The sequence below is a fragment of the Neofelis nebulosa genome, chromosome 3 (genome assembly GCF_028018385.1).
Source record: "Neofelis nebulosa isolate mNeoNeb1 chromosome 3, mNeoNeb1.pri, whole genome shotgun sequence".
NCBI classification, from domain to species: domain Eukaryota; kingdom Metazoa; phylum Chordata; class Mammalia; order Carnivora; family Felidae; genus Neofelis; species Neofelis nebulosa.
The window spans coordinates 2,383,505-2,408,057 of NC_080784.1; the positions used below are offsets into that span (position 1 = coordinate 2,383,505).

The 24,553-nt window shown below is 57.5% G+C and overlaps 1 protein-coding gene across 8 annotated transcripts in view; it reads left to right on the plus strand.

The window, feature by feature from the left end:
• The window catches only part of ARHGEF10 (Rho guanine nucleotide exchange factor 10), a 108,169-nt gene that overhangs the window by 78,466 nt on the left and 5,150 nt on the right, over window positions 1-24,553 (plus strand). For all 8 annotated transcript variants that reach the window (XM_058719813.1, XM_058719817.1, XM_058719814.1 and 5 more), the window contains 7 exons: window positions 32-132; window positions 2,266-2,387; window positions 4,768-4,854; window positions 9,115-9,305; window positions 9,808-9,965; window positions 14,552-14,694; window positions 18,797-18,971. In XM_058719813.1, coding sequence (XP_058575796.1) covers window positions 32-132; window positions 2,266-2,387; window positions 4,768-4,854; window positions 9,115-9,305; window positions 9,808-9,965; window positions 14,552-14,694; window positions 18,797-18,971 — 977 coding nt within the window. The remainder of the gene's footprint in view (window positions 1-31; window positions 133-2,265; window positions 2,388-4,767; window positions 4,855-9,114; window positions 9,306-9,807; window positions 9,966-14,551; window positions 14,695-18,796; window positions 18,972-24,553) is intronic.

Consider the following 24,553-nt stretch of genomic DNA (forward strand, 5'->3'; position numbering starts at 1 on the left):
GACACGAATGCCTTTCCTCTGTCCCTGGCAGGTCCGGGCGGCCCACATTCTTCACGGCTGTGTTCAATACGTTCACGCCTGCCATCAAAGAGTCCTGGACCAACAACTTGAAGATGGCCAAGCTCGCCCTGGGTAAGACTGGGCTCATGGAAGCTAAGTGAGGGATGGTCGCACGACCAGGCTGCGTCCGCTGGTCCCCTGGTTTTCTCCGTGATGGTGAAATATGTGCCTGAGAGGATAAAACCAGGTCGAGAATGACCTCGACGATAGAGTCATCCATTCACCTGAAAGAATGTTTTTATTTTTTATTTTTTTAAATGTTTATCTACTTTCGAGAGAGAGAGAGAGGCAGAGCATGAGCGGCGGAGGGGCAGAGAGAGAGACACAGAACCTGAACCGGGTTCCAGGCTCTGAGCTGTCAGCACAGAGCCTGACATGGGGCTCGAACTCACGAACAGAACCGTGAGATCATGACCTGAGTTGAAGTCAGGCGCTTAACCGACCGAGCCACACAGGTGTCCCTGAAAGAATGTTTTTGTTTTTTTTTTTTTGAAAGAATGTTTTTAAACGGGAAAAATTGGCTCCAGGATGAGTGATTTTTTAAGACCTCTATGTTATAATTTAGGGATCCTAGAAAAAAGTAAGCCGTTCCTTTTATTGTAACAAAACATTGACATCAGCTGAGACTGCCAGCACTCGCAATAAAGGCCCGGGAGTCGGGAGTCGGGTCTGGGTCTAGCCGTGGTTCCCCCTCCCCAACCTGGGAGAAAGTATAGGGTGGCACCGAGTAGTCACTCAACGATCCTGCAGCAGGAAAAGGAAGTCCTGTAGTTTGATCCGAGACAAGTTGACCTCATGGTTACTTTCCTGCTCCTTTGTCCAAAGCCTTGCTGTCTTTCCATCCACGTATCGGGCAGACCTCTCTCTCTAGACCTGCGTAGGGAGATGTGTGTGACTCACACACACGGGTCTGTTGCTCAGCTCACGCTGGATATTGAGTGCATGTACACATGTGTGTGCAGTTCTCTTTGAGATGTGGTCGTTAAATGAAAATTAGACACAGAAGGGAACTGGGCCCTTGTGATGCTCTCGCCCCCGGAGCTGTGATGAGTGAAGCGCCCTTGTCCCACGTGAGCCCCCCCTCCTTCCTGAATAATCTAATGCTTCATCAGGCCAGGCTCCTCAGCAAGTCCACAACCCAGGAAATGGCCCGCTCCCTGAGGAGTGAGCTGAACCTGGAAACGAGCTCTCTGTGTCTTTAAGAGCTTTCATTAAGAGCCCAGAGCTGAGATGGGCAACTTGCTCTATAGCAAAATATGTCCTCATTTCACTTTTTTTTTGGTCCCATACCGTTGTCCCGTTGTCAAAAACCCTCTCACTGTATCTGTGGTATTTGAATCTGGACATTTCCGTTGCTTAAAAAAAAAGGGGGATCAAGAAAAACAGCCTTAGGTGCTTTACAAGTGATGTCTCTCAGCCCTTTGCGCCAGCGCAGTCACGGGGAGCACACCGGAACGCCGGACGGACGCGCTTTCTCAGATAAAGCAGCGAACATACTGCTTTTCCCTTGAGGAAAGATTGTGCTGTTTTCCAGAGATGAATGTTTAGTTCTGCTATCCCCTGTAGGGCAGGAGGCCCGAGTCTGGGGTCCATGCGCCCAGGGCAGGAGGCCCAAGCCTGGGGTCCACGCTCAAGAGAGGAGGCCCGAGTCTGGGGTCCACACGCCCAGGGCAGGAGCCCGAGGCTGGATTCGCGTGCTCAATGGGGGGGGGGGTGGCTGAGCATGGGGTGCGTGCGTGCAGGGCGGGGGAGGGGTGCTGAGCATGGGGTGTGTGCGCACTGGGTGGGGGGCCCTGAGCCTGGAGTCTGTGCGTAAGACAGGAGGCCCGAGCCTGGGGTCCGCACACTCAGTGCGGGGGAGGGGGGCGCTGAGCATGCAGTGCGTGCGCCCAGGGCAGGGGGGCCCGAGCCTGGAGTCCGTGCTCAAGAGAGGAGGCCCGAGTCTGGGGTCCACGCGCACAGGGCAGGGGGCCCGAGTCTGGGGTCTGCACGCAGGATAGCAGGCCTGAGCCTGGGGTCTGTGCGCGCAGGGTAGGGTTGGGGGGCTGAGCCTGGGTTATGCACGCAGGGCAGGGGGGCGGCGAGCCTGGGGTCCACGCACACAGGTTGGGGGGGAAGGGTGGCCCAAGCCTGGGCTCCACAGGGCCCCCAGGAAGCTGCCGATGGCTCAGCTGTCCCTCCCCGTTCTCTCTGACCTGACCACAGAGGAGGAGAACCACATGGGCTGGTTCTGCGTGGAGGATGATGGGAATCAGATTAAGAAGGAGAGACACCCCCTCCTCGTGGGACACATGGCAGTGACGGTGGCCAAGCAGCAGGAGTTCAAGGTGACAGGAGGGTGGACCGGGAGACAGGGCCCACTGTCTGTGTGCCCTCTTGGTCTGGGTGGGGACAGCGCCCCATGTTGTCGCCCCAAGTCAACTATGGTCTCCCCTTCTCCGTGGCTGTGTGGCGGGGAGCCAGTTAGGATCATTAGAGCACGAAGGCGAGGCCTGCCTTTCTGCTCAGCCGTCGGCCTGGCGCTGGGGCTTTGTCGCGCATCTGACGCCTGCAGGGCACCCTTAGTCCTCCCAGGGCACACGTCTCAGACCTGTGGGCTCAGCTGCCCTTGGCTTGGCGGCATCCAGGTCCCACTGTAGGTCACGGTCAGTGGGTCACAGTCAGAGGGCGGCACCCAGTTCCCACCATGGGTCACGGTCAGTGGGTCACAGTCAGAGGGCGGCCTCCAGTTCCCACAGTGGGTCACAGTCAGAGGGCAGCATCCATTTCCCACAGGGGGTCACGGTCAGTGGGTCACAGTCAGAGGGCGGCCCCTAGTTCCCACAGTGGGTCACAGTCAGTGGGTCACAGTCAGAGGGCGGCCTCCAGTTCCCACAGTGGGTCACGGTCAGTGGGTCACAGAGAATGACATCCAGGTCCCAAAATGGGTCACAGTCAGAGGGCAGCACCCAGTTCCCACCATGGGTCACGGTCAGTGGGTCACAGTCAGAGGGCGGCCTCCAGTTCCCACAGTGGGTCACAGTCAGAGGGCAGCATCCATTTTCCACAGTGGGTCATGGTCAGTGGGTCACAGTCAGAGGGCGGCCTCCAGTTCCCGCCGTGGGTCATGGTCAGCGGGTCACCATCAGAGGGCAGCATCCAGTTCCCAAAATGGGTCACAGTCAGAGGGTGGCCCCCAGGTCCCACAGTGGGTCATGGTCAGTGGGTCACAGTCAGAGGGCGGCCTCCAGTTCCCACAGAGGGTCACGGTCAGTGGGTCACAGAGAGCGACATCCAGGTCCCAAAATGGGTCACAGTCAGAGGGCGGCACCCAGTTCCCACCATGGGTCACGGTCAGTGGATCACAGTCAGAGGGCAGCCCCCAGTTCCCACAGTGGGTCACGGTCAGTGGGTCACAGTCAGAGGGCGGCCCCCAGTTCCCACAGTGGGTCACGGTCAGTGGGTCACAGTCAGAGGGCGGCCCCCAGTTCCCACAGTGGGTCACGGTCAGTGGGTCACAGTCAGAGGGCGGCCCCCAGTTCCCACAGTGGGTCACGGTCAGTGGGTCACAGAGAGCGACATCCAGGTCCCAAAATGGGTCACAGTCAGAGGGCGGCACCCAGTTCCCACCATGGGTCACGGTCAGTGGGTCACAGTCAGAGGGCGGCCTCCAGTTCCCACAGTGGGTCACAGTCAGAGGGCAGCATCCATTTCCCACAGTGGGTCACAGTCAGAGGGCAGCACCCAGTTCCCACAGGGGGTCACGGTCAGTGGGTCACAGTCAGAGGGCAGCATCCATTTCCCACAGTGGGTCACGGTCAGTGGGTCGCAGTCAGAGGGCGGCCTCCAGTTCCCACAGTGGGTCACAGTCAGAGGGCAGCATCCATTTCCCACAGTGGGTCACAGTCAGAGGGCAGCACCCAGTTCCCACAGGGGGTCACGGTCAGTGGGTCACAGTCAGAGGGCAGCATCCATTTCCCACAGTGGGTCACGGTCAGTGGGTCACAGAGGGCGGCACCCAGTTCCCACCGTGGGTCACAGTCAGAGGGCGGCATCCAGTTCCCACAGTGGGTCACAGTCAGAGGGCGGCACCCAGTTCCCACGTGGGTCACGGTCAGTGGGTCACAGTCAGAGGGCGGCATCCACTTCCGACAGTGGGTCACAATCAGAGGCTTCGTGTTTGCCTGAAGGGTCGCACACTGTTTGCTGAAGCAAGTCTGGGCCGAGGGGCTGTTTTGTTCGTGGTCCTGTGCTGCCTGTTGAGGCAACGCAGCGGGTGTCTTCGGGGACATGTGGATGTGTCCTCCCGTGAGAAACAAGTAAAGACATTCCTGCTTCCTGGTCTCAGGCCAACACCTGGGCCTGGAGCCTGGGCCCCCTGCGGCTCCCCAGGGAGGCGGGCTGGCAGGCAGAGGTCAGGACCGCGCATCCACGTGCCCAGGCCACCAGCATCCGGGACGCCGCAGCCACCCGTGCGCCCCGAGACGTTTGCGGCGCGTCCTGGGGTCCGAAGATACTCAAGTGATGACCCATGTGGCTCCTTAGAGGGTTGCTTCCAAAAAGCCGATTTTAGTCTGTTTTTTTCCTCCCATTCTAATCTCTAATACGTAATCACCTGCGGTTTTTGTGTCTCAGTGTCAGAAGTCTGTCATCTGCTCAAGGCACCGTGGCGTCTGGACACCTCCTGGTTCTGTGTTAAATGTGGGCGTTTGATTTTATTCCCGCTAGATCGAATGTGCCGCCTACAATCCTGAGCCCTGCGTGAATAATGAGGTTCAGCCGGATTCGTCGTCCACGGCGCATGGTTTCCTGTGGGTAAGACGCGCTGCGTGTCTTTAATGCGGGTCCCTGAAGAATCAGGGTTCGTGGGCCGCGTGACGAGAAGCCGTAGGTTTGAAAGGTTCAGACTTGGAACGCGTGCTCGCTGCCCGCGTGTCCTGGGCTGTGTTTATAAACACGGAAGTCACGGACCAGGAGAGGGGACTGAACACTTTCGGGAAAGATGTGCGAGTCTCCCTGCCTTTTCTTTCCCATCTAAAACTTTACCAGGTTAGATTCAACCAATTTAACGAATATAGGAATTTAAATGTTTCTTTAATTTGGGTGGTTAAATCTCACAAGATTTCTTTTTTCCCTGTCCAAGCCGTTGCTGGCTTTTTTACACTGGAAACTTAGTAGTTAATTTCTTCTAAATGAAGTGTTGCATTTGGACTACGCTGCAGTTGAAGCGGGGTTTCTGGTTCCTGCACCCAAAGTGCGTCCCCATGCACTGTGTTTTGAGGTCTCCTGTGCCCCGCTCCCTGCGCTCCCCCAGCCTCCTCCCCGACGGGCGCCCTGCTGTCTTACAGCTCCGAGGTGCCCAGTGCTCAGGCGACCTCTCCTGCCCCCAGCCAGCGCCTCTGTGTGGTCAGTGGCCTCCCTGAGTGCGCAGAAGGGGCCGCCTCATTACCGGGCTGTTCTGTGCACCCAGCCACCGAGGGTGGGACGGGCTTATCTCCCTAAGGTTTTTGAACGTTAAGAGAGTTTTCCCACCAGTCCGACGTGAAATGGGTACCTCACTCCCTCTCCTGGTCGCACCCCGCCCCTGCCGGTCAGAGCAGGGCCAGCTGGTGGCACCGTTCGCCTGGAAGGCTGTCCGAGCAGGACGCTTATGTGAGCGTGGAGACACCGCAGGAAGGGTCAGGGGAGTGTGGCAACATTTGCAAAGCCGGCACAAAGGACAAAGGGTCTGTGAAGCCTAACCACCACCTACTCGGCCAACTTTCCCCTCCAGGACCTCGCGAGCTCTGTGGGGTCAGTTCTTCCGAGAGCAAGATCCCACTCTTTCCCACTTAACAATTTAAGTTGGGGGTGTCCGGGTGGCTCAGTCGGTTCAGCGTCCGACTGGCTCGGGTCATGATCTCGTGCTTCAGGAGTTCGAGCCCCGCATCGGGAGCCTGGAATCTGTGTCAGATTCTGTGTCTCCCTCTCTCTCTGCCTCTCCCCCACCCACACTCTGTGCGTGTGTCTCTCTCTCAAAAATAAAAATAATAAGTAAACCAACAGTTTAACTTCAAATTGGAAACAAAGTTTGCCGAGTGTGTTCAGTGACCCGGCAGATAGGTTCGCGGGCCTCCCCGCGGTGACACAGGTGTCACAGGCGCCTGCACACGGCCTCGCACGCGAACGCTGGTGACCACGTGGGGAGGCGTTCTGACGCTGCCTCGTCTCAAGAGCTCATTTTCCTAGGTGAGCGTTAGTGTTAAAGTGCTGAGACTCGGTATTCGGGTACTTAGGACTCAAGTGGTGCCTGAGCTGGCCGTCACCTGTGTGGTGCTGGGGACGCAGGTTTTCAGGGATGGAAACACGAACTGTAAAAAGCCGAAACCCCCCTCCTGTTATGAGAATTAACGGGAAGAGCAGCCTCGTGAGTTGAAGAGAAATGTGCTCTGACGGCAGATCGTTTAGGCGCCCCCGACCCTCTTAATCGCGCCGGCCCTTGTGGGCATGTCGGTTCTCTCGTTGCCATGGAGTGTCAGGCCTCCGCGTGCTGTGGAAGCTCCCAGTGCACCTCCCCCCCCACCTCAGATCTGAAGCTGCTGTGGAAGCTCCCAGTGCTCCTCCCCCCCACCCCTGCCTCAGATCCAAAGCTGCTGTGGAAGCTCCCAGTGCTCCTCCCCCCCACCCCTGCCTCAGATCCAAAGCTGCTGTGGAAGCTCCCAGTGCACCTCCCCCCCCCCCACCTCAGATCCGAAGCTGCTGTGGAAGCTCCCAGTGCACCTCCCCGCCCCACCTCAGATCTGAAGCTGCTGTGGAAGCTCCCAGTGCACCTCCCCCCCCCACCTCAGATCTGAAGCTGCTGTGGAAGCTCCCAGTGCTCCTCCCCCCCCCCCACCTCAGATCCGAAGCTGCTGTGGAAGCTCCCAGTGCACCTCCCCCCCCCACCTCAGATCTGAAGCTGCTGTGGAAGCTCCCAGTGCACCTCCCCCCCCCACCTCAGATCTGAAGCTGCTGTGGAAGCTCCCAGTGCACCTCCCCCCCCCACCTCAGATCTGAAGCTGCTGTGGAAGCTCCCAGTGCTCCTCCCCCCCACCCCTGCCTCAGATTCGAAGCTGCTGTGGAAGCTCCCAGTGCACCTCCCCCCCCCACCTCAGATCTGAAGCTGCTGTGGAAGCTCCCAGTGCTCCTCCCCCCACCCCTGCCTCAGATCCGAAGCTGCTGTGGAAGCTCCCAGTGCTCCTCCCCCCCACCCCTGCCTCAGATCCAAAGCTGCTGTGGAAGCTCCCAGTGCACCTCCCCCCCCCACCTCAGATCTGAAGCTGCTGTGGAAGCTCCCAGTGCTCCTCCCCCCCACCCCTGCCTCAGATCCAAAGCTGCTGTGGAAGCTCCCAGTGCACCTCCCCCCCCCAACCTCAGATCCGAAGCTGCTGTGGAAGCTCCCAGTGCTCCTCCCCACCCCACCCCTGCCTCAGATCCGAAGCTGCTGTGGAAGCTCTTAGCCGCTCCTCTCTCCCCCACCCCTGCCTCAGATCCGAAGCTGCTGTGGAAGCTCCCAGTGATCCCCCCCCACCCCTGCCTCAGATCCGAAGCTGCTGTGGAAGCACCCAGTGCTCCTCCCCCCCCCCTCAGATCTGAAGCTGCTGTGGAAGCTCCCAGTGCTCTTCCCCCCCGACCCCTGCCTCAGATCCAAAGCTGCTGTGGAAGCTCCCAGTGCACCTCCCCCCCCCCCCACCTCAGATCCGAAGCTGCTGTGGAAGCTCCCAGTGCTCCTCCCCCCCACCCCTGCCTCAGATCCAAAGCTGCTGTGGAAGCTCCCAGTGCACCTCCCCCCCCACCTCAGATCTGAAGCTGCTGTGGAAGCTCCCAGTGCTCCTCCCCCCACCCCTGCCTCAGATCCGAAGCTGCTGTGGAAGCTCCCAGTGCTCCTCCCCCCCACCCCTGCCTCAGATCCAAAGCTGCTGTGGAAGCTCCCAGTGCACCTCCCCCCCCCACCTCAGATCTGAAGCTGCTGTGGAAGCTCCCAGTGCTCCTCCCCCCCACCCCTGCCTCAGATCCAAAGCTGCTGTGGAAGCTCCCAGTGCACCTCCCCCCCCCCCCCACCTCAGATCCAAAGCTGCTGTGGAAGCTCCCAGTGCTCCTCCCCACCCCACCCCTGCCTCAGATCCGAAGCTGCTGTGGAAGCTCTTAGCCGCTCCTCTCTCCCCAACCCCTGCCTCAGATCCGAAGCTGCTGTGGAAGCTCCCAGTGCTCCTCCCCACCCCACCCCTGCCTCAGATCCGAAGCTGCTGTGGAAGCTCTTAACCGCTCCTCTCTCCCCCACCCCTGCCTCAGATCCGAAGCTGCTGTGGAAGCTCCCAGTGATCCCCCCCCACCCCTGCCTCAGATCCGAAGCTGCTGTGGAAGCACCCAGTGCTCCTCCCCGCCCCCCTCAGATCTGAAGCTGCTGTGGAAGCTCCCAGTGCTCTTCCCCCCCCGACCCCTGCCTCAGATCCAAAGCTGCTGTGGAAGCTCCCAGCTGCTCCTCTCTCCCCCCCCCCCCACCTCAGATCCGAAGCTGCTGTGGAAGCTCCCAGTGCTCCCCCCCCACCCCTGCCTCAGATCCGAAGCTGCTGTGGAAGCTCCCAGTGCACCTCCCCCCCCCACCTCAGATCTGAAGCTGCTGTGGAAGCTCCCAGTGCTCCTCCCCCCCACCCCTGCCTCAGATCCTAAGCTGCTGTGGAAGCTCCCAGTGCTCCTCCCCCCCACCCCTGCCTCAGATCCAAAGCTGCTGTGGAAGCTCCCAGTGCACCTCCCCCCCCACCCACCTCAGATCCGAAGCTGCTGTGGAAGCTCCCAGTGCTCCTCCCCCCCACCCCTGCCTCAGATCAAAAGCTGCTGTGGAAGCTCCCAGTGCACCTCCCCCCCCCCCCCCACCTCAGATCCGAAGCTGCTGTGGAAGCTCCCAGTGCTCCTCCCCCCCCCACCTCAGATCCGAAGCTGCTGTGGAAGCTCCCAGTGCTCCTCCCCACCCCACCCCTGCCTCAGATCCGAAGCTGCTGTGGAAGCTCTTAGCCGCTCCTCTCTCCCCCCTCACCCCCCACCCCACCCCTGCCTCAGATTGGAAGCTGCACCAGTCAGATGGGCCAGATCGCCATCGTCTCCTTTCAAAGCTCCAGCCCCAAAGTCATCGAGTGCTTCAACGTGGAGTCTCGGACGCTGTGCATGGTGTTCATCCCTGCGGAGCCCGGGGCCACGGCCGGGAGAGCGCCAGGCGTGCCCACCATCTGCCTGGGCACTGAGGAGGGGAGGTGAGCCCCACGTGCCGCTCTGTGACGAGGAGCCGGACGGTCACCTGCTCCATCTGTTGGGTGACACTGCGTGGCGAGAGTGGCTGGGGTCGCTGACCTTTGACACGACCAGCAAGTGCGCCCGTGCTGCCTGGCGCTTCCCCTGACGTGTTTCTTCTCATCCCTGATTTCAAAAGTACCTTTCTCTTCATGTTTTGGAAAAAACACGGCCAGAGTCTGTGCTGTAAACATATTGAACACAGACACCTTTTAAAGGAAAGTTAACATGGTTTTCCTGATACGAAGTTTTAAGATAGATTGAAAGAAGTAATTTTTAAAAATCTGTGTAACCCAAACTTTCTCCTTTAAAATGAAGCGAAGAGGGCTGAGAGGCAGCAGCGTTTCTGCCCAGGGCGGGAGGAGGCGGGAAGGGCTGGGGTGTCACGAGCACTTTGTGATGAGATGAGGCTGCCCTTCCTTCCCGAGCAAATGCGCTGACAAGGTTTGCGTTCTTCTCTTGAAGCATCTCCATTTACAAGAGCAGCCAAGGCTCCAAGAAGGTGCGTCTGCAGCACTTCTTTACCCCGGACAAGTCCACGGTCATGAGCCTTGCCTGCGCGGCCCAGAGCCTGTATGCCGGCCTGGTCAACGGGGCCGTGGCCGTCTACCAGAAGGCGGAAGGTAATTGCGTCTGTGCTGTGTGCGCGTCTGCATGGCCGGTCTCGTGGCCGTGTCCGGGGGTTTGCTGTGGACTGAGCTGTGTGCTTCTGGGTCACATCCCCGCCAGCGCTTACCCCCACCTGTCCTGGGCACGTGACTTCCCAGCCCCGAAAGGAACACCCCAGCCGCACAGGCGGGAAGCTGTTTCAGAGGACGGTCTCCTGGTGACCCCTTAGCAGGCTGCCAAGTATCTTCCTCTGTGTGCGTCTGTCTCCCCTCAGCCACGCTTCTGTCCCCCGGCCCCGCAAGGCTCTCTTACCCGGGGGAGGGGGGGCACTGCAGGCCACCCGGGTGAGCGGCTACGCGAGGTTGTCACCAGCCCACCAGCCCGGCCATCGTCCCTCCTCCTCAGGCTCCTTCTCTTGTCACAGGCTTGGCTGAGCATTCCAGTGGCTTCCGGTGACAGCAGAGGGGCCGGTGGGCATCTCTTCCCCGGGGCCCCCGGGGCCCCCCGGGCTGCAGCTCTCAGAGGCAGAGGCAGGGGCCCTTGTGTCCACACCTGCTCCTGCCAGTTCTGATCTGACGGATTGTCACCCCTTTGCGGAAGCTCTTGTTCTCAGGGGCTCCTTCTCACCTCACCCCTGGCTGGCAGGCCTCCCTGCACCTCTCGTCTGGGGGTTACACGGACATGTGGGATTGTGGGCCGCCCCGGGGCCTCAGTGCTAAGACGTCGTGTCTTGGCTGGCTCGGGCGCCATAGCAGATACCACAGAGCGGTGCCTGAGCAGGGTGTGGCAGCGGGTCCCTGGGGAGAGTCGCTTTCTGCTATGGAGGGCGCCTCCCCACCGAGGGACAGGGTCCTCACGCGGCGGACGGAGCACGCGCTCTGGGGCGTCCCCTTCTTGCAAGGGCGCTGGTCCTGTCACGGGGCCCCACCTGACACGTTACGTGTGAGCACTCAGCGCCCTACCTACCCTTCCTCTGCCCAGTCCGGGCGGTTTGCACATCCTGGCTGGTTTCCACGGCAACTGGGCAGCCCCGTGTCCAGTTGGGTCCCCGACGAGGAAAAGTAAAATGGCAAATTTATCAGAAGGGTTGAGTGAGGGAAGCCAAGGGCTGAGGCCCCATAAGGAATGGGGGTTGCCTGGCCCCCTTGGGTCCTTTCTGTTCCTGATACCTGCCTGTCTGCCTGTGGTCCACCCCAGGAACCCTCACCCTGGCTCCTGCCCTCCTGTGGTCCACCCTGGGAATGCCCCCCCCTCCCCAGCACCTGCCCGCCTGTGGTCTACCCCAGGAACCCCACCCCTGCCCAGCTCCTGTCTACCTGTGGCCCACCCCGGGAACCCCCCCTGCCCCGACTCCTGCCCGCTATTGTCCACCCTGGGAACCCACCCCCACCCCTGCCCTGGCTCCTGCCCACTTGTGGTCCACCCTGGGAACCCACCCCCACCCCCGGCTCCTGCCCACCTGTGGTCTACCCCCAGGAACCCCACCCCCACCCAGCTCCTGCCCACCTGTGGTCCACCCTGGGAACACCCCCTCAGCTCCTACCCACCTGTGGTCCACCTCAGGAACCCCCACCGGCTCCTGCCCGCCTGTGGTCCACCTCGGCAACCCCCCTCCCCCCGGCTCTGTACTTGGGTCAGTCAACATCTCAGGGACAGTCTGAGTGTTGGCTGGTTCAGGGGACCCTGAGCTGGTCACCAGCGGCTGCAGATGGGCACAGGTCCTACTCCTCACGTCCGGGGGGCGAACAGAACAGTACCCAGGGGTGAACATAGCTCTCAGGGCACCCAAAGAGCGCTGGGGGGTGCTGGGGTCAGAGTCGTGTGCGGGAAGGCCGTGGAGCCAGCCTGGAGGTGCCCGTCCTATGGAGCTCGGCCAGGGGGCCGGGCCGCTGCGGGACCCCGGGAAGGGAGCAGGCTAGAAAGGGTGGGGAGCAGGGGTCTGTGCCCTTCCTGAGGGCGGCCAAGAGCCATTAGCGGGTTTGTCTGTCTTTGTCTGACCTGTCTCCTACGTTACAAGCAGTAGGATTTGCTCATTTTCTATGGCCAAATGATATTCCGTTGTATGTATAGCACATCTCTGTCCATTCACACGTTGGGGGGCACTTGGATCTTCTCCGTGTCTTGGTGATTGTAAATAATGCCGTGTGAACGTGGGGCGGACAGGCCTTTTCAAATTACTGTTCGCGTGTCCTTCGGGTAAGAGCCCAGAAGTGGGACAGCTGGGTCGTAGAGTAGTTCTGTTTCTAATCTCCTGAGGAGCCTCCACACTGTCGTCCAGAGCGGCTGCACCAGTTTGCACTCCCACCAGCTGTGCACGAGGGTCCCCCTTTTGCCGCATCCTCGCCAACACCTGTTGTTTCTTGTGTCTTTGATGATGTCATTCTCACAAGTGTGGAGCGATGGCCCATTGTGCCTTCACTCCATTTCTCTGATGATGCTGGTGCTGACCGCAAGTTCACGTACCTGTCTGCCGTCTGAATGTCTTCTTTGGAGAGGTGTCTCTTCCCCACTGTCGTGTTCTCTGAGGGGTGACGATGTGCCTAGCCAGAGGGGGAAAGGCTGCTTCTCAGCCAGGCACTGCTGCAAGCATCTGACTTTTCAGGGCATTTGAAATCTGGAATGTTCTGTAGGAAATTTCCAGATTTTTAAGTGTGGGCTCAAAATGTCATTGGCATGGGTTTGCACCCAGCTGTGGTTGGACAGCCTGGTTGAGGACTCAGGTCTGGAGGGAAGACTGCAGAAAGAGGCTGTCCCCAGACAGGTGGCGTGTCAGCTGGAGCTGAGGCCCGCATCCCAGGGACCGACATTGTGCCCTCCCCATGGCCCCCAGAGGATTTTGTGTACGGGATCTGTAGAAGGAGTGACTTAGGTGGTCGGAAAACAAAGTTCAGTTGTTAGAAGTTAGTCCCAAACCAAAATAACTTGACAGCAGCAAGCGTCTTGATTCGGAGGACGTGGCCACATCGGGGGGGCAGGCCCCGTGGGGCAGGGGCAGGGGCAGCAGGGATCCACAGCCCTGCTCTCTCAGTCCCGTGCGAGTGTTGGGGAGAATCGCGTCTCAGCTCGGAGCCTCTGTGATCCCATCGAAAGTGGAGACTGCGGGGTCTCAAAGGGCTCTGAGTCCCAGATGAGAAGGCCTGTGTGCTTCTGTGTGTATGTATGTGCACATGTGACTGCTAGTGAGCGTGTGCTTGTGTGTGCACGCATGTGTAACCACACGATGATACTCCGGGTCCAGTGCGGATTTTACAAATGATTTTACAGGTCATTGTCCACTGGAACCAGTAATTGTCCTGCAACATCTTTTGGCCTAATTGTAGCATAAAAGCATCTCCATTTAAGTTGAATTATAACTTGAAAGTGTGCCATGGAATTCAGAACCTGCCTGGTTGCCTCCTGGTGGTTGCACAACCTCAGCTAAAGTTATTCATAAAGAGGGATTGGATTAAAAGGTTCAGTGCTTCAGATCTAGAACACAGAAGCCAGAACTTGGTTCGGAACCAAGACTGTGCCCTCGTCCCTGAGCAAAGCTCTGGTTTGATTAGGAAGTCAGAGGCACTGGTGGATGAACCATTAAATGCTTTCAGGCATAGGGGCGCCTGGGTGGCTCAGTCAGTTAAGCATCTGACGACTTCAGCTCAGGTCACGATCTCACGGTTCGTGGTATCGAGCCCCATGTTGGGCTCTGTGCTGACAGCTCGGAGCCTGGAGCTGCTTGGGATTCTGTGTCTCCCTCTCTCTCTGCCCTTCCCCCACTTGTGCTCTGTTTCTCTCTGTCTCTCAAAAATAAATAAATGTAAAAAACAATTTTTTAAAGATGTTTTTAGGCATGATGGCTTAATTTGTGGTTGCTTTGAAAATTGAAAAAGTTATTTTAAATTTTCACAGGACAATTATGTAGTCACGTTGAAAATGTGTGCCTAGTCTTGCTTTACATATTTTTTACCGCTCTCCAAGTTGTTTGTTGACTCTACTTCATGTGAAGTATGACAGACCTCATCCTTAGATCCTTGAAAGTATTTGCAAAGCGACATATTTCATCAGGGCCTGTGCTTCAGGACCAGAGCGAGCGAAAGCCTCTCCTCCCAGTTCTGACTTACTGTTCTAATGCAGGGAAGATACGGTCCATCCTGATGATACAGGATGCGTATCAAGGGAAAGCTCAAAAGAGCGAGAAGGCAGCGGGAGGTGCGGACGTTGGCCCGCACCGTGTGGGTGTGGACCCCTCCTCCTGACGACGGGGTCATTTCGTGTATTGGTGTTGTAGATGACAGGGCGTATGAGACACCTGGGCGCCGGGCACCTTGCTGAGCTGATCAATCACCTCGTCATGCCTCACACTGTCACGGCCACCTCGCGGGCCATTTGTGCGGGACATGTGCCAGATGGCCGGGCTGGGGTCATGTGCGCTCCGGGCTCTGCCACCGTGCTGAGTTGCCTCGTGGAAATGGTGCTCGTGGAACTCTGGACACCCAGCACCACGTGTGAATGTCACGGTTACTGATGATATTTTGCCTGTTACTTAAAGTGAGCTGGGATCCTGTCCCTACTCCCTGTGTACAGATAACTGAATTTGAAAGTAAAATTTTTGTTTTTCAAGATGGATCCTGGAGTCCCGAACCTCAGACAGTGATAAAACTAGGCGTGCTACCAGTTAGAAGTCTCGTAATGACGGAGGACACGTTATGGGCAGCTTCGGGAGGTCAAGTTTTTACGATCAGCGCCGAGACCCACACAATAGAGGTAAGCCCCTTGAGTGCGTGGCACAGAAGAGACGCATCTTAGAGCTGGCCCCAGTTAGCCTCCGATGCTGGTGGTCAGAGGGCCTCTGGCCAGCTGATGCTGGCAGCCTCTTGCATGTGGCCCTGCACGGAGAGAAAATTCCTCCTAGATTTGGGAGGGAAACCTGGGGAAGACCATATTAAGTAGATAACTCAGCTAACGCCCATGAAAGAACTGTTGCTTGTTTATCTGCTAACGACCGCAAACACGTTACTTTAAAAAACGTGCTCAGTACGAACATAATAGTCTTCAAGGACATGGACAAACTTGACATTTGATCGAAGTGGCCTTTTCCAATCAGTGCAATCCGTGGATTGTTCAACAAAGGATCAGGAGACAACGGGCCATGTGGAAATGTGGAGCCGTGCCTCTGGCCCCAAGCCTTTTCCCTTGTAAACATTACAGATGGAGGTAATTTTAAAAACATAAACAAAATCATAAACTTAGATAGAAAGCAGTACAATGTTCTCATTACTTTGTAGTGGGAGAGATTTTCCAAGCATGACACATGCCTAGAAGTTGCCATAATAAAGAAAATAAATTTGGTGTGGTTTTAGAACATTTTCTGTGCACATTTAATAAGTGTGTGTTTGTATAGAAACTTTTGTAAATGAAAATGAAGAAAATATATGCCACATCTGTGGCTGAGAGGTAATGTTCTTATTAAAGAGAATTCTTATTAACTTTAAGAGAAAGAAGCCAAGCTAGTAAAAAATGTTCAGAGGACATAAGGCAGCTCAGAGAAAAATACGAATAGGGCACTAAACTAAGAATCGTGCAGCGCACAGGTATGTGTTCATACACCCGGCCAGTGTACTCACACACGTGTTTACCCGTACGTACAGGCATACGTGTGTTAGCCTCATCTCTAGAAAGCGCTTATTGTAACAAGGAGCCATTTTTCAAATGGGCGAAAGGTGAAACATTCTCACTTTCCAGCGTTGGCGAGCTGTGGGCGCGTCGTGGCTGGTCCTGGGCAAGTCCAGGGCTCCGGGACTCAGCCAGTGGAGGGAGGCCACTGTGCGGCATCTCCGGAAGGCAATCCCGCGTTGGCGTCTGGCATTCAAAGGGCTCAATCCTTTTCCTGGCAATGCCACCGCTAGACGTTTGCTCCTTAGATAAGCTCACACGTGTGTGGGTGAGGTTACGTATTGCCACGTTGTGTGATATCACGAATAATTGAAAATACCCAACGAGTACCAGTGGGAGAACTAGGTAAATAACGTCATACCTGGCAGTGGCAGGAGAGAATGAGCAGGCAGCGCTGGCAGGTGTTCAGTTAAGCGGAGGAGGGGCAGGTTGCAGAGTGTTGTTGTGTGAACGTACAGGTACAGAGAGTGCCCGCAGAGCGCTTTACGTATTACCTGTTGTTAGCAGTTGCTTAACACGTGCACGTGTGTGTACTTTCAGAGACACACAAAAAGCTGTCCTAAGCAGGGTAGCAGGGATGAGAGAGAAAGAATTTTACTTATTATACCTTTGAATTTTTTGCCCATTTTATATATTTCTTTTTTTATTAAAAGTTGCACGTACCTAATTATTTTCTGTCTACACATGACCATTTCTCACCTCTACTCTAAATGAACTCAGATAGCAAAGGTTTTGGTTTTTTTTTCCGCCAATGAAACAAATCCTGTCACAGATAAAAATTCCTCTGAGCATCACACCAAAGGTAGTAGAGAAAGGAATCTGTTCAGGGGAGGGTCCCCGTCATCCCCGTGAGGGCCCTGAGGGCATTTTGGAATGACTGTTGCCAATCTCCACAAACTCGTGATCAACTTTAGTCATCGTGGACTTCCAAAAATATTTGTCTAGACTCTCCTTAGGAAGGGTCACCGGTTCAGCCAGGACAGGGGCTTGAAGACATTTTGCCAGCTCTCATTGAGACACATTTCAAGACATTCGTGAAACCTATTCACGGACACGCTTGGTGGCAGATTCTGTAACGTCAGAAGGTGGACCGTAAGGCTCCAGCCCGTTGTAGGAGCTCCTTCACGTCACAGAGCGTGGGCTGACCGCGGTCAGAGTAACACCGAGTCCATGCGGGCCTGGGTGGACGGTGTTAGACTGCGCGAGACCCCCGAGGGCGGCATAGGACAGCAGGCCTTCGGGAAGTCACCAGGTGCCACACCTGGACGCGCTGGGTCCCAGACGGGCTCAAGGTCGATGCACTTTCCGTTGGACCACAGCTAGCTTTTCTGTGGCTTGTCCTTGATGTGCCAGTCCAGGGTCCTGCAAGACCCCACCTCCTGCAGCTGGTAGAAAGTCAGCCAGCGGTGGCTCTGGCTGCGCCAGGCAGCTGGCAGGAAAGAGCGGAATCGTGGCTTTGATGCCAGGGACACACAGGGCAGGACAGAAACGCTGGATTATTTCTGCCCGAGAGCCCTATGCCGCCGGCTGTCCCGACAGAGCAGAATTCCTGGAAGGAGACGACGTAGAGCCTGTGAGGAGGGACGCCTGTCACGTGCAAGAAAGGTCGGGGGAGCCTGAGAGCCTGGTGGGAAGAGAGGGCGGCACAGGTGGGGTCGGAAGGGACCTCACGTTCATTACGGACGAGCTTAGGGCTATTCCTTGGTCCCTGTGAGCATCGCAGACGCCCGCCAGGGCGGGAGGTGTCCCACGACAGCAGCCACGTCTGGCCGGGGCAGGGACACCACCACGCTGGGTGGATGGTGAGCCACCGAGGGGCTTTAATGTGAGCAGATGTGAGGAAGTCGTGCTCTCTGAAGGCCGGTTTGCCTCAGCGGAAGGGGGTGCTGCTGGAGACCACGCACGTGGTGGGAGGCCCACAGGACCTGCAGGCCTGCAGGACGAGCTGGTTCTGGGAGGACAGGCCACCGACCGCGAAGTGCAGGAGACACGTCAGTGGGCAGTCGCGGACAGCGTGCGCCAGCAGCACTGGAGTCGTGCCCGCGGCATCTTGGGAGCACATCAAGGCTGCATGTGACGTGACTCGGGACAGAAAGGAGGACAAACCGCAGTGAATGGATAAAGTAACTTGCCGGAAAGCAGTGGAAAAAAGGGGGTGTGGAGCAGCGGCGGGCCCTCGGAACATTCTGGAAATGCTAATTCTGGGCCCCACCCTCAGCCTACTGAATTAGAAACCGGGATTGAGGGCCAGCAACCTGTGCTTCCTCGTCTTTCCTGGAGTGTCCGCGGCAAGGACAGAACGTGGCTTTGCTCCTTGATTCCCGAGCTTGTGTAACGTGCACAACCCTCCCCCCGGATGTGCCTTCCTCCCCCAGGGAGTAGTGACCGCCATGTCGTAGGCCCAAGAGGAGCAGCCGGGGAAGGCGGGCAGTTCAGCAGGCTCTACACAGCGCCCCCTGCGCTTAGACTTTTGGGACCAGCCCTTGGGTCAGAGAAGTAAGCCCGCCTGTTTCCCGTGTGGCTCAGCCTCCAGTGTTTCCAGCTGGAGGACTGTGTGGGGAGGACCGTATGGGGTTTGGTCTGCCCTGAGGACCCCGTGTCTTCACACGGAGTCTCCAGGCTCACACCCCTCCTCCAGACCTAGCAGACAACACGCCGGCTGCCCAGTGCTGGCCCATCCGCGCTGTGACCAAGTCACAAAATCTGCTCCCGTGGGTCCCCATAGAGCAGGGTTGTCAGGATGGAGATGTGGACGGGGCAGAGCTTGGCCAGAAGCCCGGGAGGAAGGACCTGGTCACACAGAGAAGTAGCAGCTGGCCTTTGTGGGCAGGCCAGGGGCGACTGCAAACCCAGACACTGTGGGCAGCCCAGGAGCGCTGGGAGCGGCGGGGTCAGACAGGCCGTCTCAGGGCCACCCAAGGCCGGGTCGTGGACCTCCTCCATTCCTGCTCGGGATTTGGGGGAGGGCTGCTGACTCCCCACCAAAGTCGGGGGTGCTGGCTGGCCTCCTTTGGCCATCGTGTCTCCCTGTTCCCGGGCCTTCCGTCCCTCTGTCCCTCCCGTCTTCCTGCTCTCGTCGCCCCCCCACCCCCCACCCTGCCCCGGCCGGGGACTGCCGGGCTCTGCCTCCGCGGTGGGCGGGGCTCCAGGCACACCCGCTGCCCCATCCACCGCTTCTCCTTGATCTCTCCAGAATCAGCTGGACGCCCACCAGGAAGAAGGCATGGTGGTCTCTCACATGGTCGTCGCTGGCGTGGGGATCTGGATCGCCTTCACCTCTGGCTCCACGCTTCGCCTCTTCCACACGGAGACACTCAAGCATCTGCAGGACATCAACATAGCCACGCCTGTGCACCATATGCTGCCAGGTAACTGCACCCGGGGGCGGGGTGGGGGGTGTCCCCCAAGGGAGGACACGGCGGGGGACGTGGCGCGCAGGCACGGCCCTTCCGGGTGAGGGCGCTGTGCGTACCGAGACTCTGTGCGCTGGCGTGGAACCGTATTCAAGCACCACTTTTGTAGGTCAGGAGCCGTTGATCATAGCCCGTGTGCGCCAGTTAAGCCTGCTAAGACTCCACCCTGGGAGCAAGCTGAAGAACAGAGAGGAGGAAAAGACCTGCTGGGGCGGGGACAGCTCCCAAGGGAAGCCAGAGATGCAGCTTCTCGGCTGGGAGGCCGCCAGACACAGAGCAGGAAGGATGCCGCTAGCGGGGGTGGGGGGGGTGGGACAGGGGACAAAACCAGCAGAGGTGCAGGAGTGCGGCTGTGGGGCGGCAAGTAGCTTGTGTGTGTGTGTGTGTGTGTGTGTCTGGGTGGCAAGTGTGTATACATGTGTGGCTCGCGTGTGCATGTAGCTCATGCGGGTCGATTCATGTGGTTGGTATGTGTGTGCACGTGGCTGGCACGTGTGAACGCGTACCTAGTGTGCGTACATACATATGTGTCTGCATAAACACGTATGCAAGTGTGTACATAAGCGTGTAGCCAGTAAGTGCAAACAGGCACCTAGCACATGCGAGGACCATGTTGCCGGTGTGTGGCCGGTGTGTATAAGTTTCTAGCCAGTATGTATACGTTCGTATTTCGTGTAGCTGGTACGGACACCCATGGAGCTAGAGTGTATTCCCATATCTGGTACATATAGGCGTGTAGTTAATGTGTGTGTATGTCACGTATAAACGAACGTGCAGCTAGTGTGTGCGAGCGCGTACCTGGTGCCTGCATGCGTGTAGGTCGTACGTGGAACGCATCGCTGGTGTGTGCGGGCTTGTAGCTGGGGCACGTCCGCGTGTGACGGACATGCGTAAGCAGGTGGCTGCCGTGCAGGGGCGGAGGGGCAGAGGGAAGGAGGAGGCCGGGAAGGTTGTGTGGTCATGAGTGTGGAAGGGGCTCCCCGGCAGCGGGCTGCGAGGACAGGAGGGTGGCGGGCTGTCCTGTGGTCCCGAGGGACGCACCCCGGCAAGCGGCAGTGAGCAGTCACCTGCGGTGGGACCGACTGGGGAGAGGAAGGGCCAGAAAGCCTGAGATTTGGGGCCTGGGTTTTCGGGAAGGACGTGAAGTCATCAGCGACACTGGGTCCCACAGAGCCGGCTTGGAGGAAGCTAGCATGTGTGGTGCTGAGCGAAGGAGCCCCGTGGGAAATTGGAAGGAGGGGCTGGCATGCGGACGACGAGTCGGGAAAGGGGCCTGTGTGGGACTTTGCCCTCCCGGCGAGCGATGGGGGACAGGGGGACAGGGCAGACAGAGTCAGGGACCACCGTCAGGAGGTGAGAGGATTGTGCAGAGTCAGAGGGGGCATCAGGAGCGCAGAGAGCCCTGCAGTGCGTATCCAAGCGGCCAGGAGAGGAGCACCGGGCGGGGGACGGCCACGCGCACAGCCCGAGTGCCGGTGTGCGTGCGTGTGCACACGTTGTATGCACCTGGGGGTGTTGTGTGCATGGGTGCTCGCAGGCGATGAGAGTGTGTGTGTACCTGGAGTGCTGTTGTGTGTACGTGAGCATGCTTGCACGCGTGAGTGTGGGTGTGGGTGTGGTGTGTGCACTACACCTGTGTGTGTGTGTGTGTGTGTACATGTGAAGGAGGAGCTGTGCTGCTGGTGTTTGAGAGCAGGGGGAACCAGGATAGTAAAGGCACTGAATTTAGGATTCACTTTGGAAAAGTTCATCACGAAAGGCTGAGCAGGTTAGAGAACCCCGATCAAGTTGCCTCTTAATCGGGATTACGTGTCGGATGACATTTAAATTCTGCAAGTACGTGAGTGTGGAAAAAAGCTCTTAGAAGTTGTCTGGGTCCCCTGCTCATGTCGGTAGTGAAACAAGTTCTCAGAATCTTACAGACTCAGGGCAGATTTGGTGGTGGGTTGGCGGTGGGTTGGTGGCAGATGGGTCAGTGACAGTGTTGAAGATGTCTGTAGCTTGAGCGGAAGGTACTGGAAGAACGGTCACCGTTGACGCATTGAGAAATGAATAGCCTGGGTTCAGGTTCCAGAAAGGCTGGCCTCTGACCAGGGGAAGTACACTGCAGTTGGAAGGCGGGCCGGCTGGGGGCAGAGAGGACAGTGGGAAGCAGGGACGGTGACAAGACACGTTTGGGGCTCGGCGAGCGAGGGACAGCTGCTCCCTGGTTGTGTTTCGTGTCTGTACTGGGGTGACTGGCACATAAAACCGCACCGGCCATGTGGCTCGTTGTTTGCACACGTGTGCACGTCGTGAAGGGCTCGCCGCAACCAAGCTAACGCATTCTCCACTTCATGGTTTCCACATGTGCACGCGTGTGTGGTGGTCGGGAGATTTAATCCATAGGACGAGCTGTGTACATGTCGCTTCTTAAGTACCATAGGGCGCTTTTGTTTCGCGAGGAGCACCGATTGACACAACTTACGAGCTTGCATATAAGAAAACGCTGGTTTATGGGCACTTCCCTGGGGACCTGGTGTGTTCTCTTTTGCACGCCAGCTGGTGGAGCAGGTGTGTGCAGTCTGGATCCGTCGTATCAGATGGTGTGTCGGGCAGGCTCTCGTCGTGCCCGTGGGCGGCCGGCCCGTCCGGGGGACTGCCCTCTGAGCCCCCAGAGTCCTGACCCCGCGGCCCTGTGGGGCTCACTGGCCAAGCAGCCCCAGGGGAGCCCCGGACCTGCTGCCATCTTGCCCTTGTTGCTCAAGGTCAAGGCGGTTCCAGACCCCCCACAGGCTAGCCCACAAGTGCCATGGGCTGGGCCCCTTCTCGTAGGGCTGAGCTCTGTCCCTGTCCTCACTTGGCCTCACGTCCACGCTGCATTTACAGACCCACACATGGGGGTGTTTCCTTCATTTCTCACGAGCGTTTTCGTGACTGGTTTCACCCTCCAGTCAATGACTCTCTTGCCTCCCTCTTCATGGCTCTCCTGTGCTGTCACAGACCCACCTGGGCTCTGGTGGGACTGAGAGGCTGTGCGGTGAGACGCTTCCCCGAGCCCACCCTCTGCAGGCCGGACGCCGGCGTCCAATGGGGCTCGGCTCTGTCCTTGTGGTCACAGCACACGTCCCCTCGGTCTTGGGTCTTCATTCCCGTGTCGCCGTCAGGCTGTGGAGAACCAGCAAGCCTCCAGGCCAGATAGGGGCAGGAGCCTTCGGGTGACGCGTGTTCTCCCGAATTTCACCAACGTCCGGGGGCATCTTACGCCTGACCTGCGTCTCAGACTCTCCGTGAAGGTTGTGTAGCGGCCTTGGAGGGGGGTGGGTGGTTAGAGCAAAGTCCGCTATGCTCGGAATGTTGTTGTCTTTGTCTCGTCTCCTCAGTGGCTGTGGGGCACAGTCCTCAGAAAGATGTGATCCAGAATTGGTCTGATGTTTAAAAAATTTTTTGAGTTTATTTATTTTGAGAGAGAGAGAGAGAGCAAGCAGGTGCGCACTAGAGCAGGGGAGGGGTGGAGAGAGAGCGAACCCCAGGCAGGCTCCAGGCTATCAGCACAGAGCCTGATGCAAAGGCTCAAATTCACGACCCTGAGACATGACCGGAGTCCACATCAACCGACTGAGCCACCCAGGTGCCCCCAAATTGGTCTGATTCTTGTTGCATTTTGTGATGTAGAAAATGAGAAGGCCCAAGCCCCAAGTCTTCCCTTGAACTTTTACCGGTGGTCTTACCCTCAGGCCGGTGCTTCCTGGAGACAAGCGTTAGTTGGCTGTGGCTTCGGGGGACTCTGTTCACGCTATAGGCACGGAGGTGCGCCGATTGGAGGCCGCTGGGCTGTGTCGTTCTCTGGACACTGGTGCCTGTGACTGCCGGCGGCTTTCCCGCACTCCTGCACGTCCAGTGCTGGCACGTATCCGGAGCCTCCGTCCGAGAGTCGTGTTCATGGGTTGCCCACATGGGTTTCGTTGTGTACACGTGGCAGGAATATGTGAAGTTACCCTTTTGTGCTCTTACCGGACGATGAAATTCCAGTAGGTTCTGGAGATGAAGACTGCCCAAGCCAGAAAGAACAAAAATCGAACACAAAATTGATACACTGGTAATTCACACCTTTTTTGGGAGTTAACAGAACTTCACGGAACCCGAATAATTCTTGGAGGCCCCAGCGTGCTTTTCCTGGAGGAGGACGTGGCTGTGCTGGGTGGGCCATGTCTGCTGCCTCTGGGTAGAGCTCTGTTCTGAAAACCATCACACCCAGGCTCCGTGACGTACAGCACATCGGCCCTCACACGGTCGAACACGGGATAACGCAGCCTCCGGATGAGCACACACACCTTGGAGAGCAGATTGCTGGTGTAGAATTTACAGCGAAAGCGTGTAACGTGGCCTTGTTCCTTGGGGCTCCCACTCAGTTACCCCACGATGCAAGCGGCACGTTTTGCTGCTTTGTCTAGAATATTCCAGGGAGACTGTTTTGACGGAGAAGTTCTGAGAGGTCATGTGAAGTCAGCCTTTCTGTGTCCCCACGGAGCGAACGCGTTGCCTTCCAGGAGAGACGTGGCCGCGTACGATGGCCAAATTAGGATTAAAAAAAAAGTAAAATCAGTATAATTTAAAAAGAAATACTCAATGACCACATCCTAGGGGAAGTCAGCAAATTAAACCAGACTGAAGATGATTTGTGAATTAGGAAGCAAAACTGAGGATGGGGTTTGGTATCCTGGTTCCTGCTGCCATCCTGGATTAAGTGGTCCTGGGTTAGCCAGCAGCTAATCCTGGGTTAACCAGCAGCTAATCCCGGGTTAGCCAGCAGCTAATCCCGGGTTAGCCATCGGCTGGGCCCTGTCCGCTGCCTGTGGGGTGTTCTGGGTGCCTGTGCAGAGAGAGGGACCCTGCTGAAGCGTTGCATCCCACTCTTAGAGGCTCTGTGCTGCCCCCGCTCCCTGCCTCTGTTAGAGTATCTACTGCGAGCATGTGGACACCCCCCAGCTTGTCGCCCGTTGATGGTGGTTGTAAACGGTGCTGAGGATCTTATCCCTCAGCCGCGTCCGCTGGCCCCATCGCATCTGACGGTGCCTGTGCACCTGTGCTCTGTGGTGTGTACAGAATTCACACAGCACCCACCCATCTCCAGAATGACGTCCCTCAGTCAGACGTTCGGAAGTCCTGGGAACGTAAACCATTATGAGCTTGTAAGACAGGATGTAAGCCTGTGTTGAGAAACAAAACCAAAAGTTTTGTTCGTTGTAGATGTTGTTTTTAAGCTTATTTACTTATTTTCAGAGAGAGTGGAAGAGAGAGTGTGCACCAGTGGGGAGGGGCAGAAAGGGAGACAGAGAATCCCAAGCAGGCTCCGTGCTGTCGGCGCACAGCCCGACGCGGGGCTTGAACTCACAAACCACCAGATCATGACCTGAGCGGAACAAAGGATCAGATGCTTACCTGACTGAGCCCCCCAGGCGCCCCTTCTTGTTTGTTTTTGCCATTGCAAAAAAATTCGTAAAAATAGTCGTGTTAATGTAGCTTTGGCCTTGGTACCAGGCCACTTGTTGCCATGT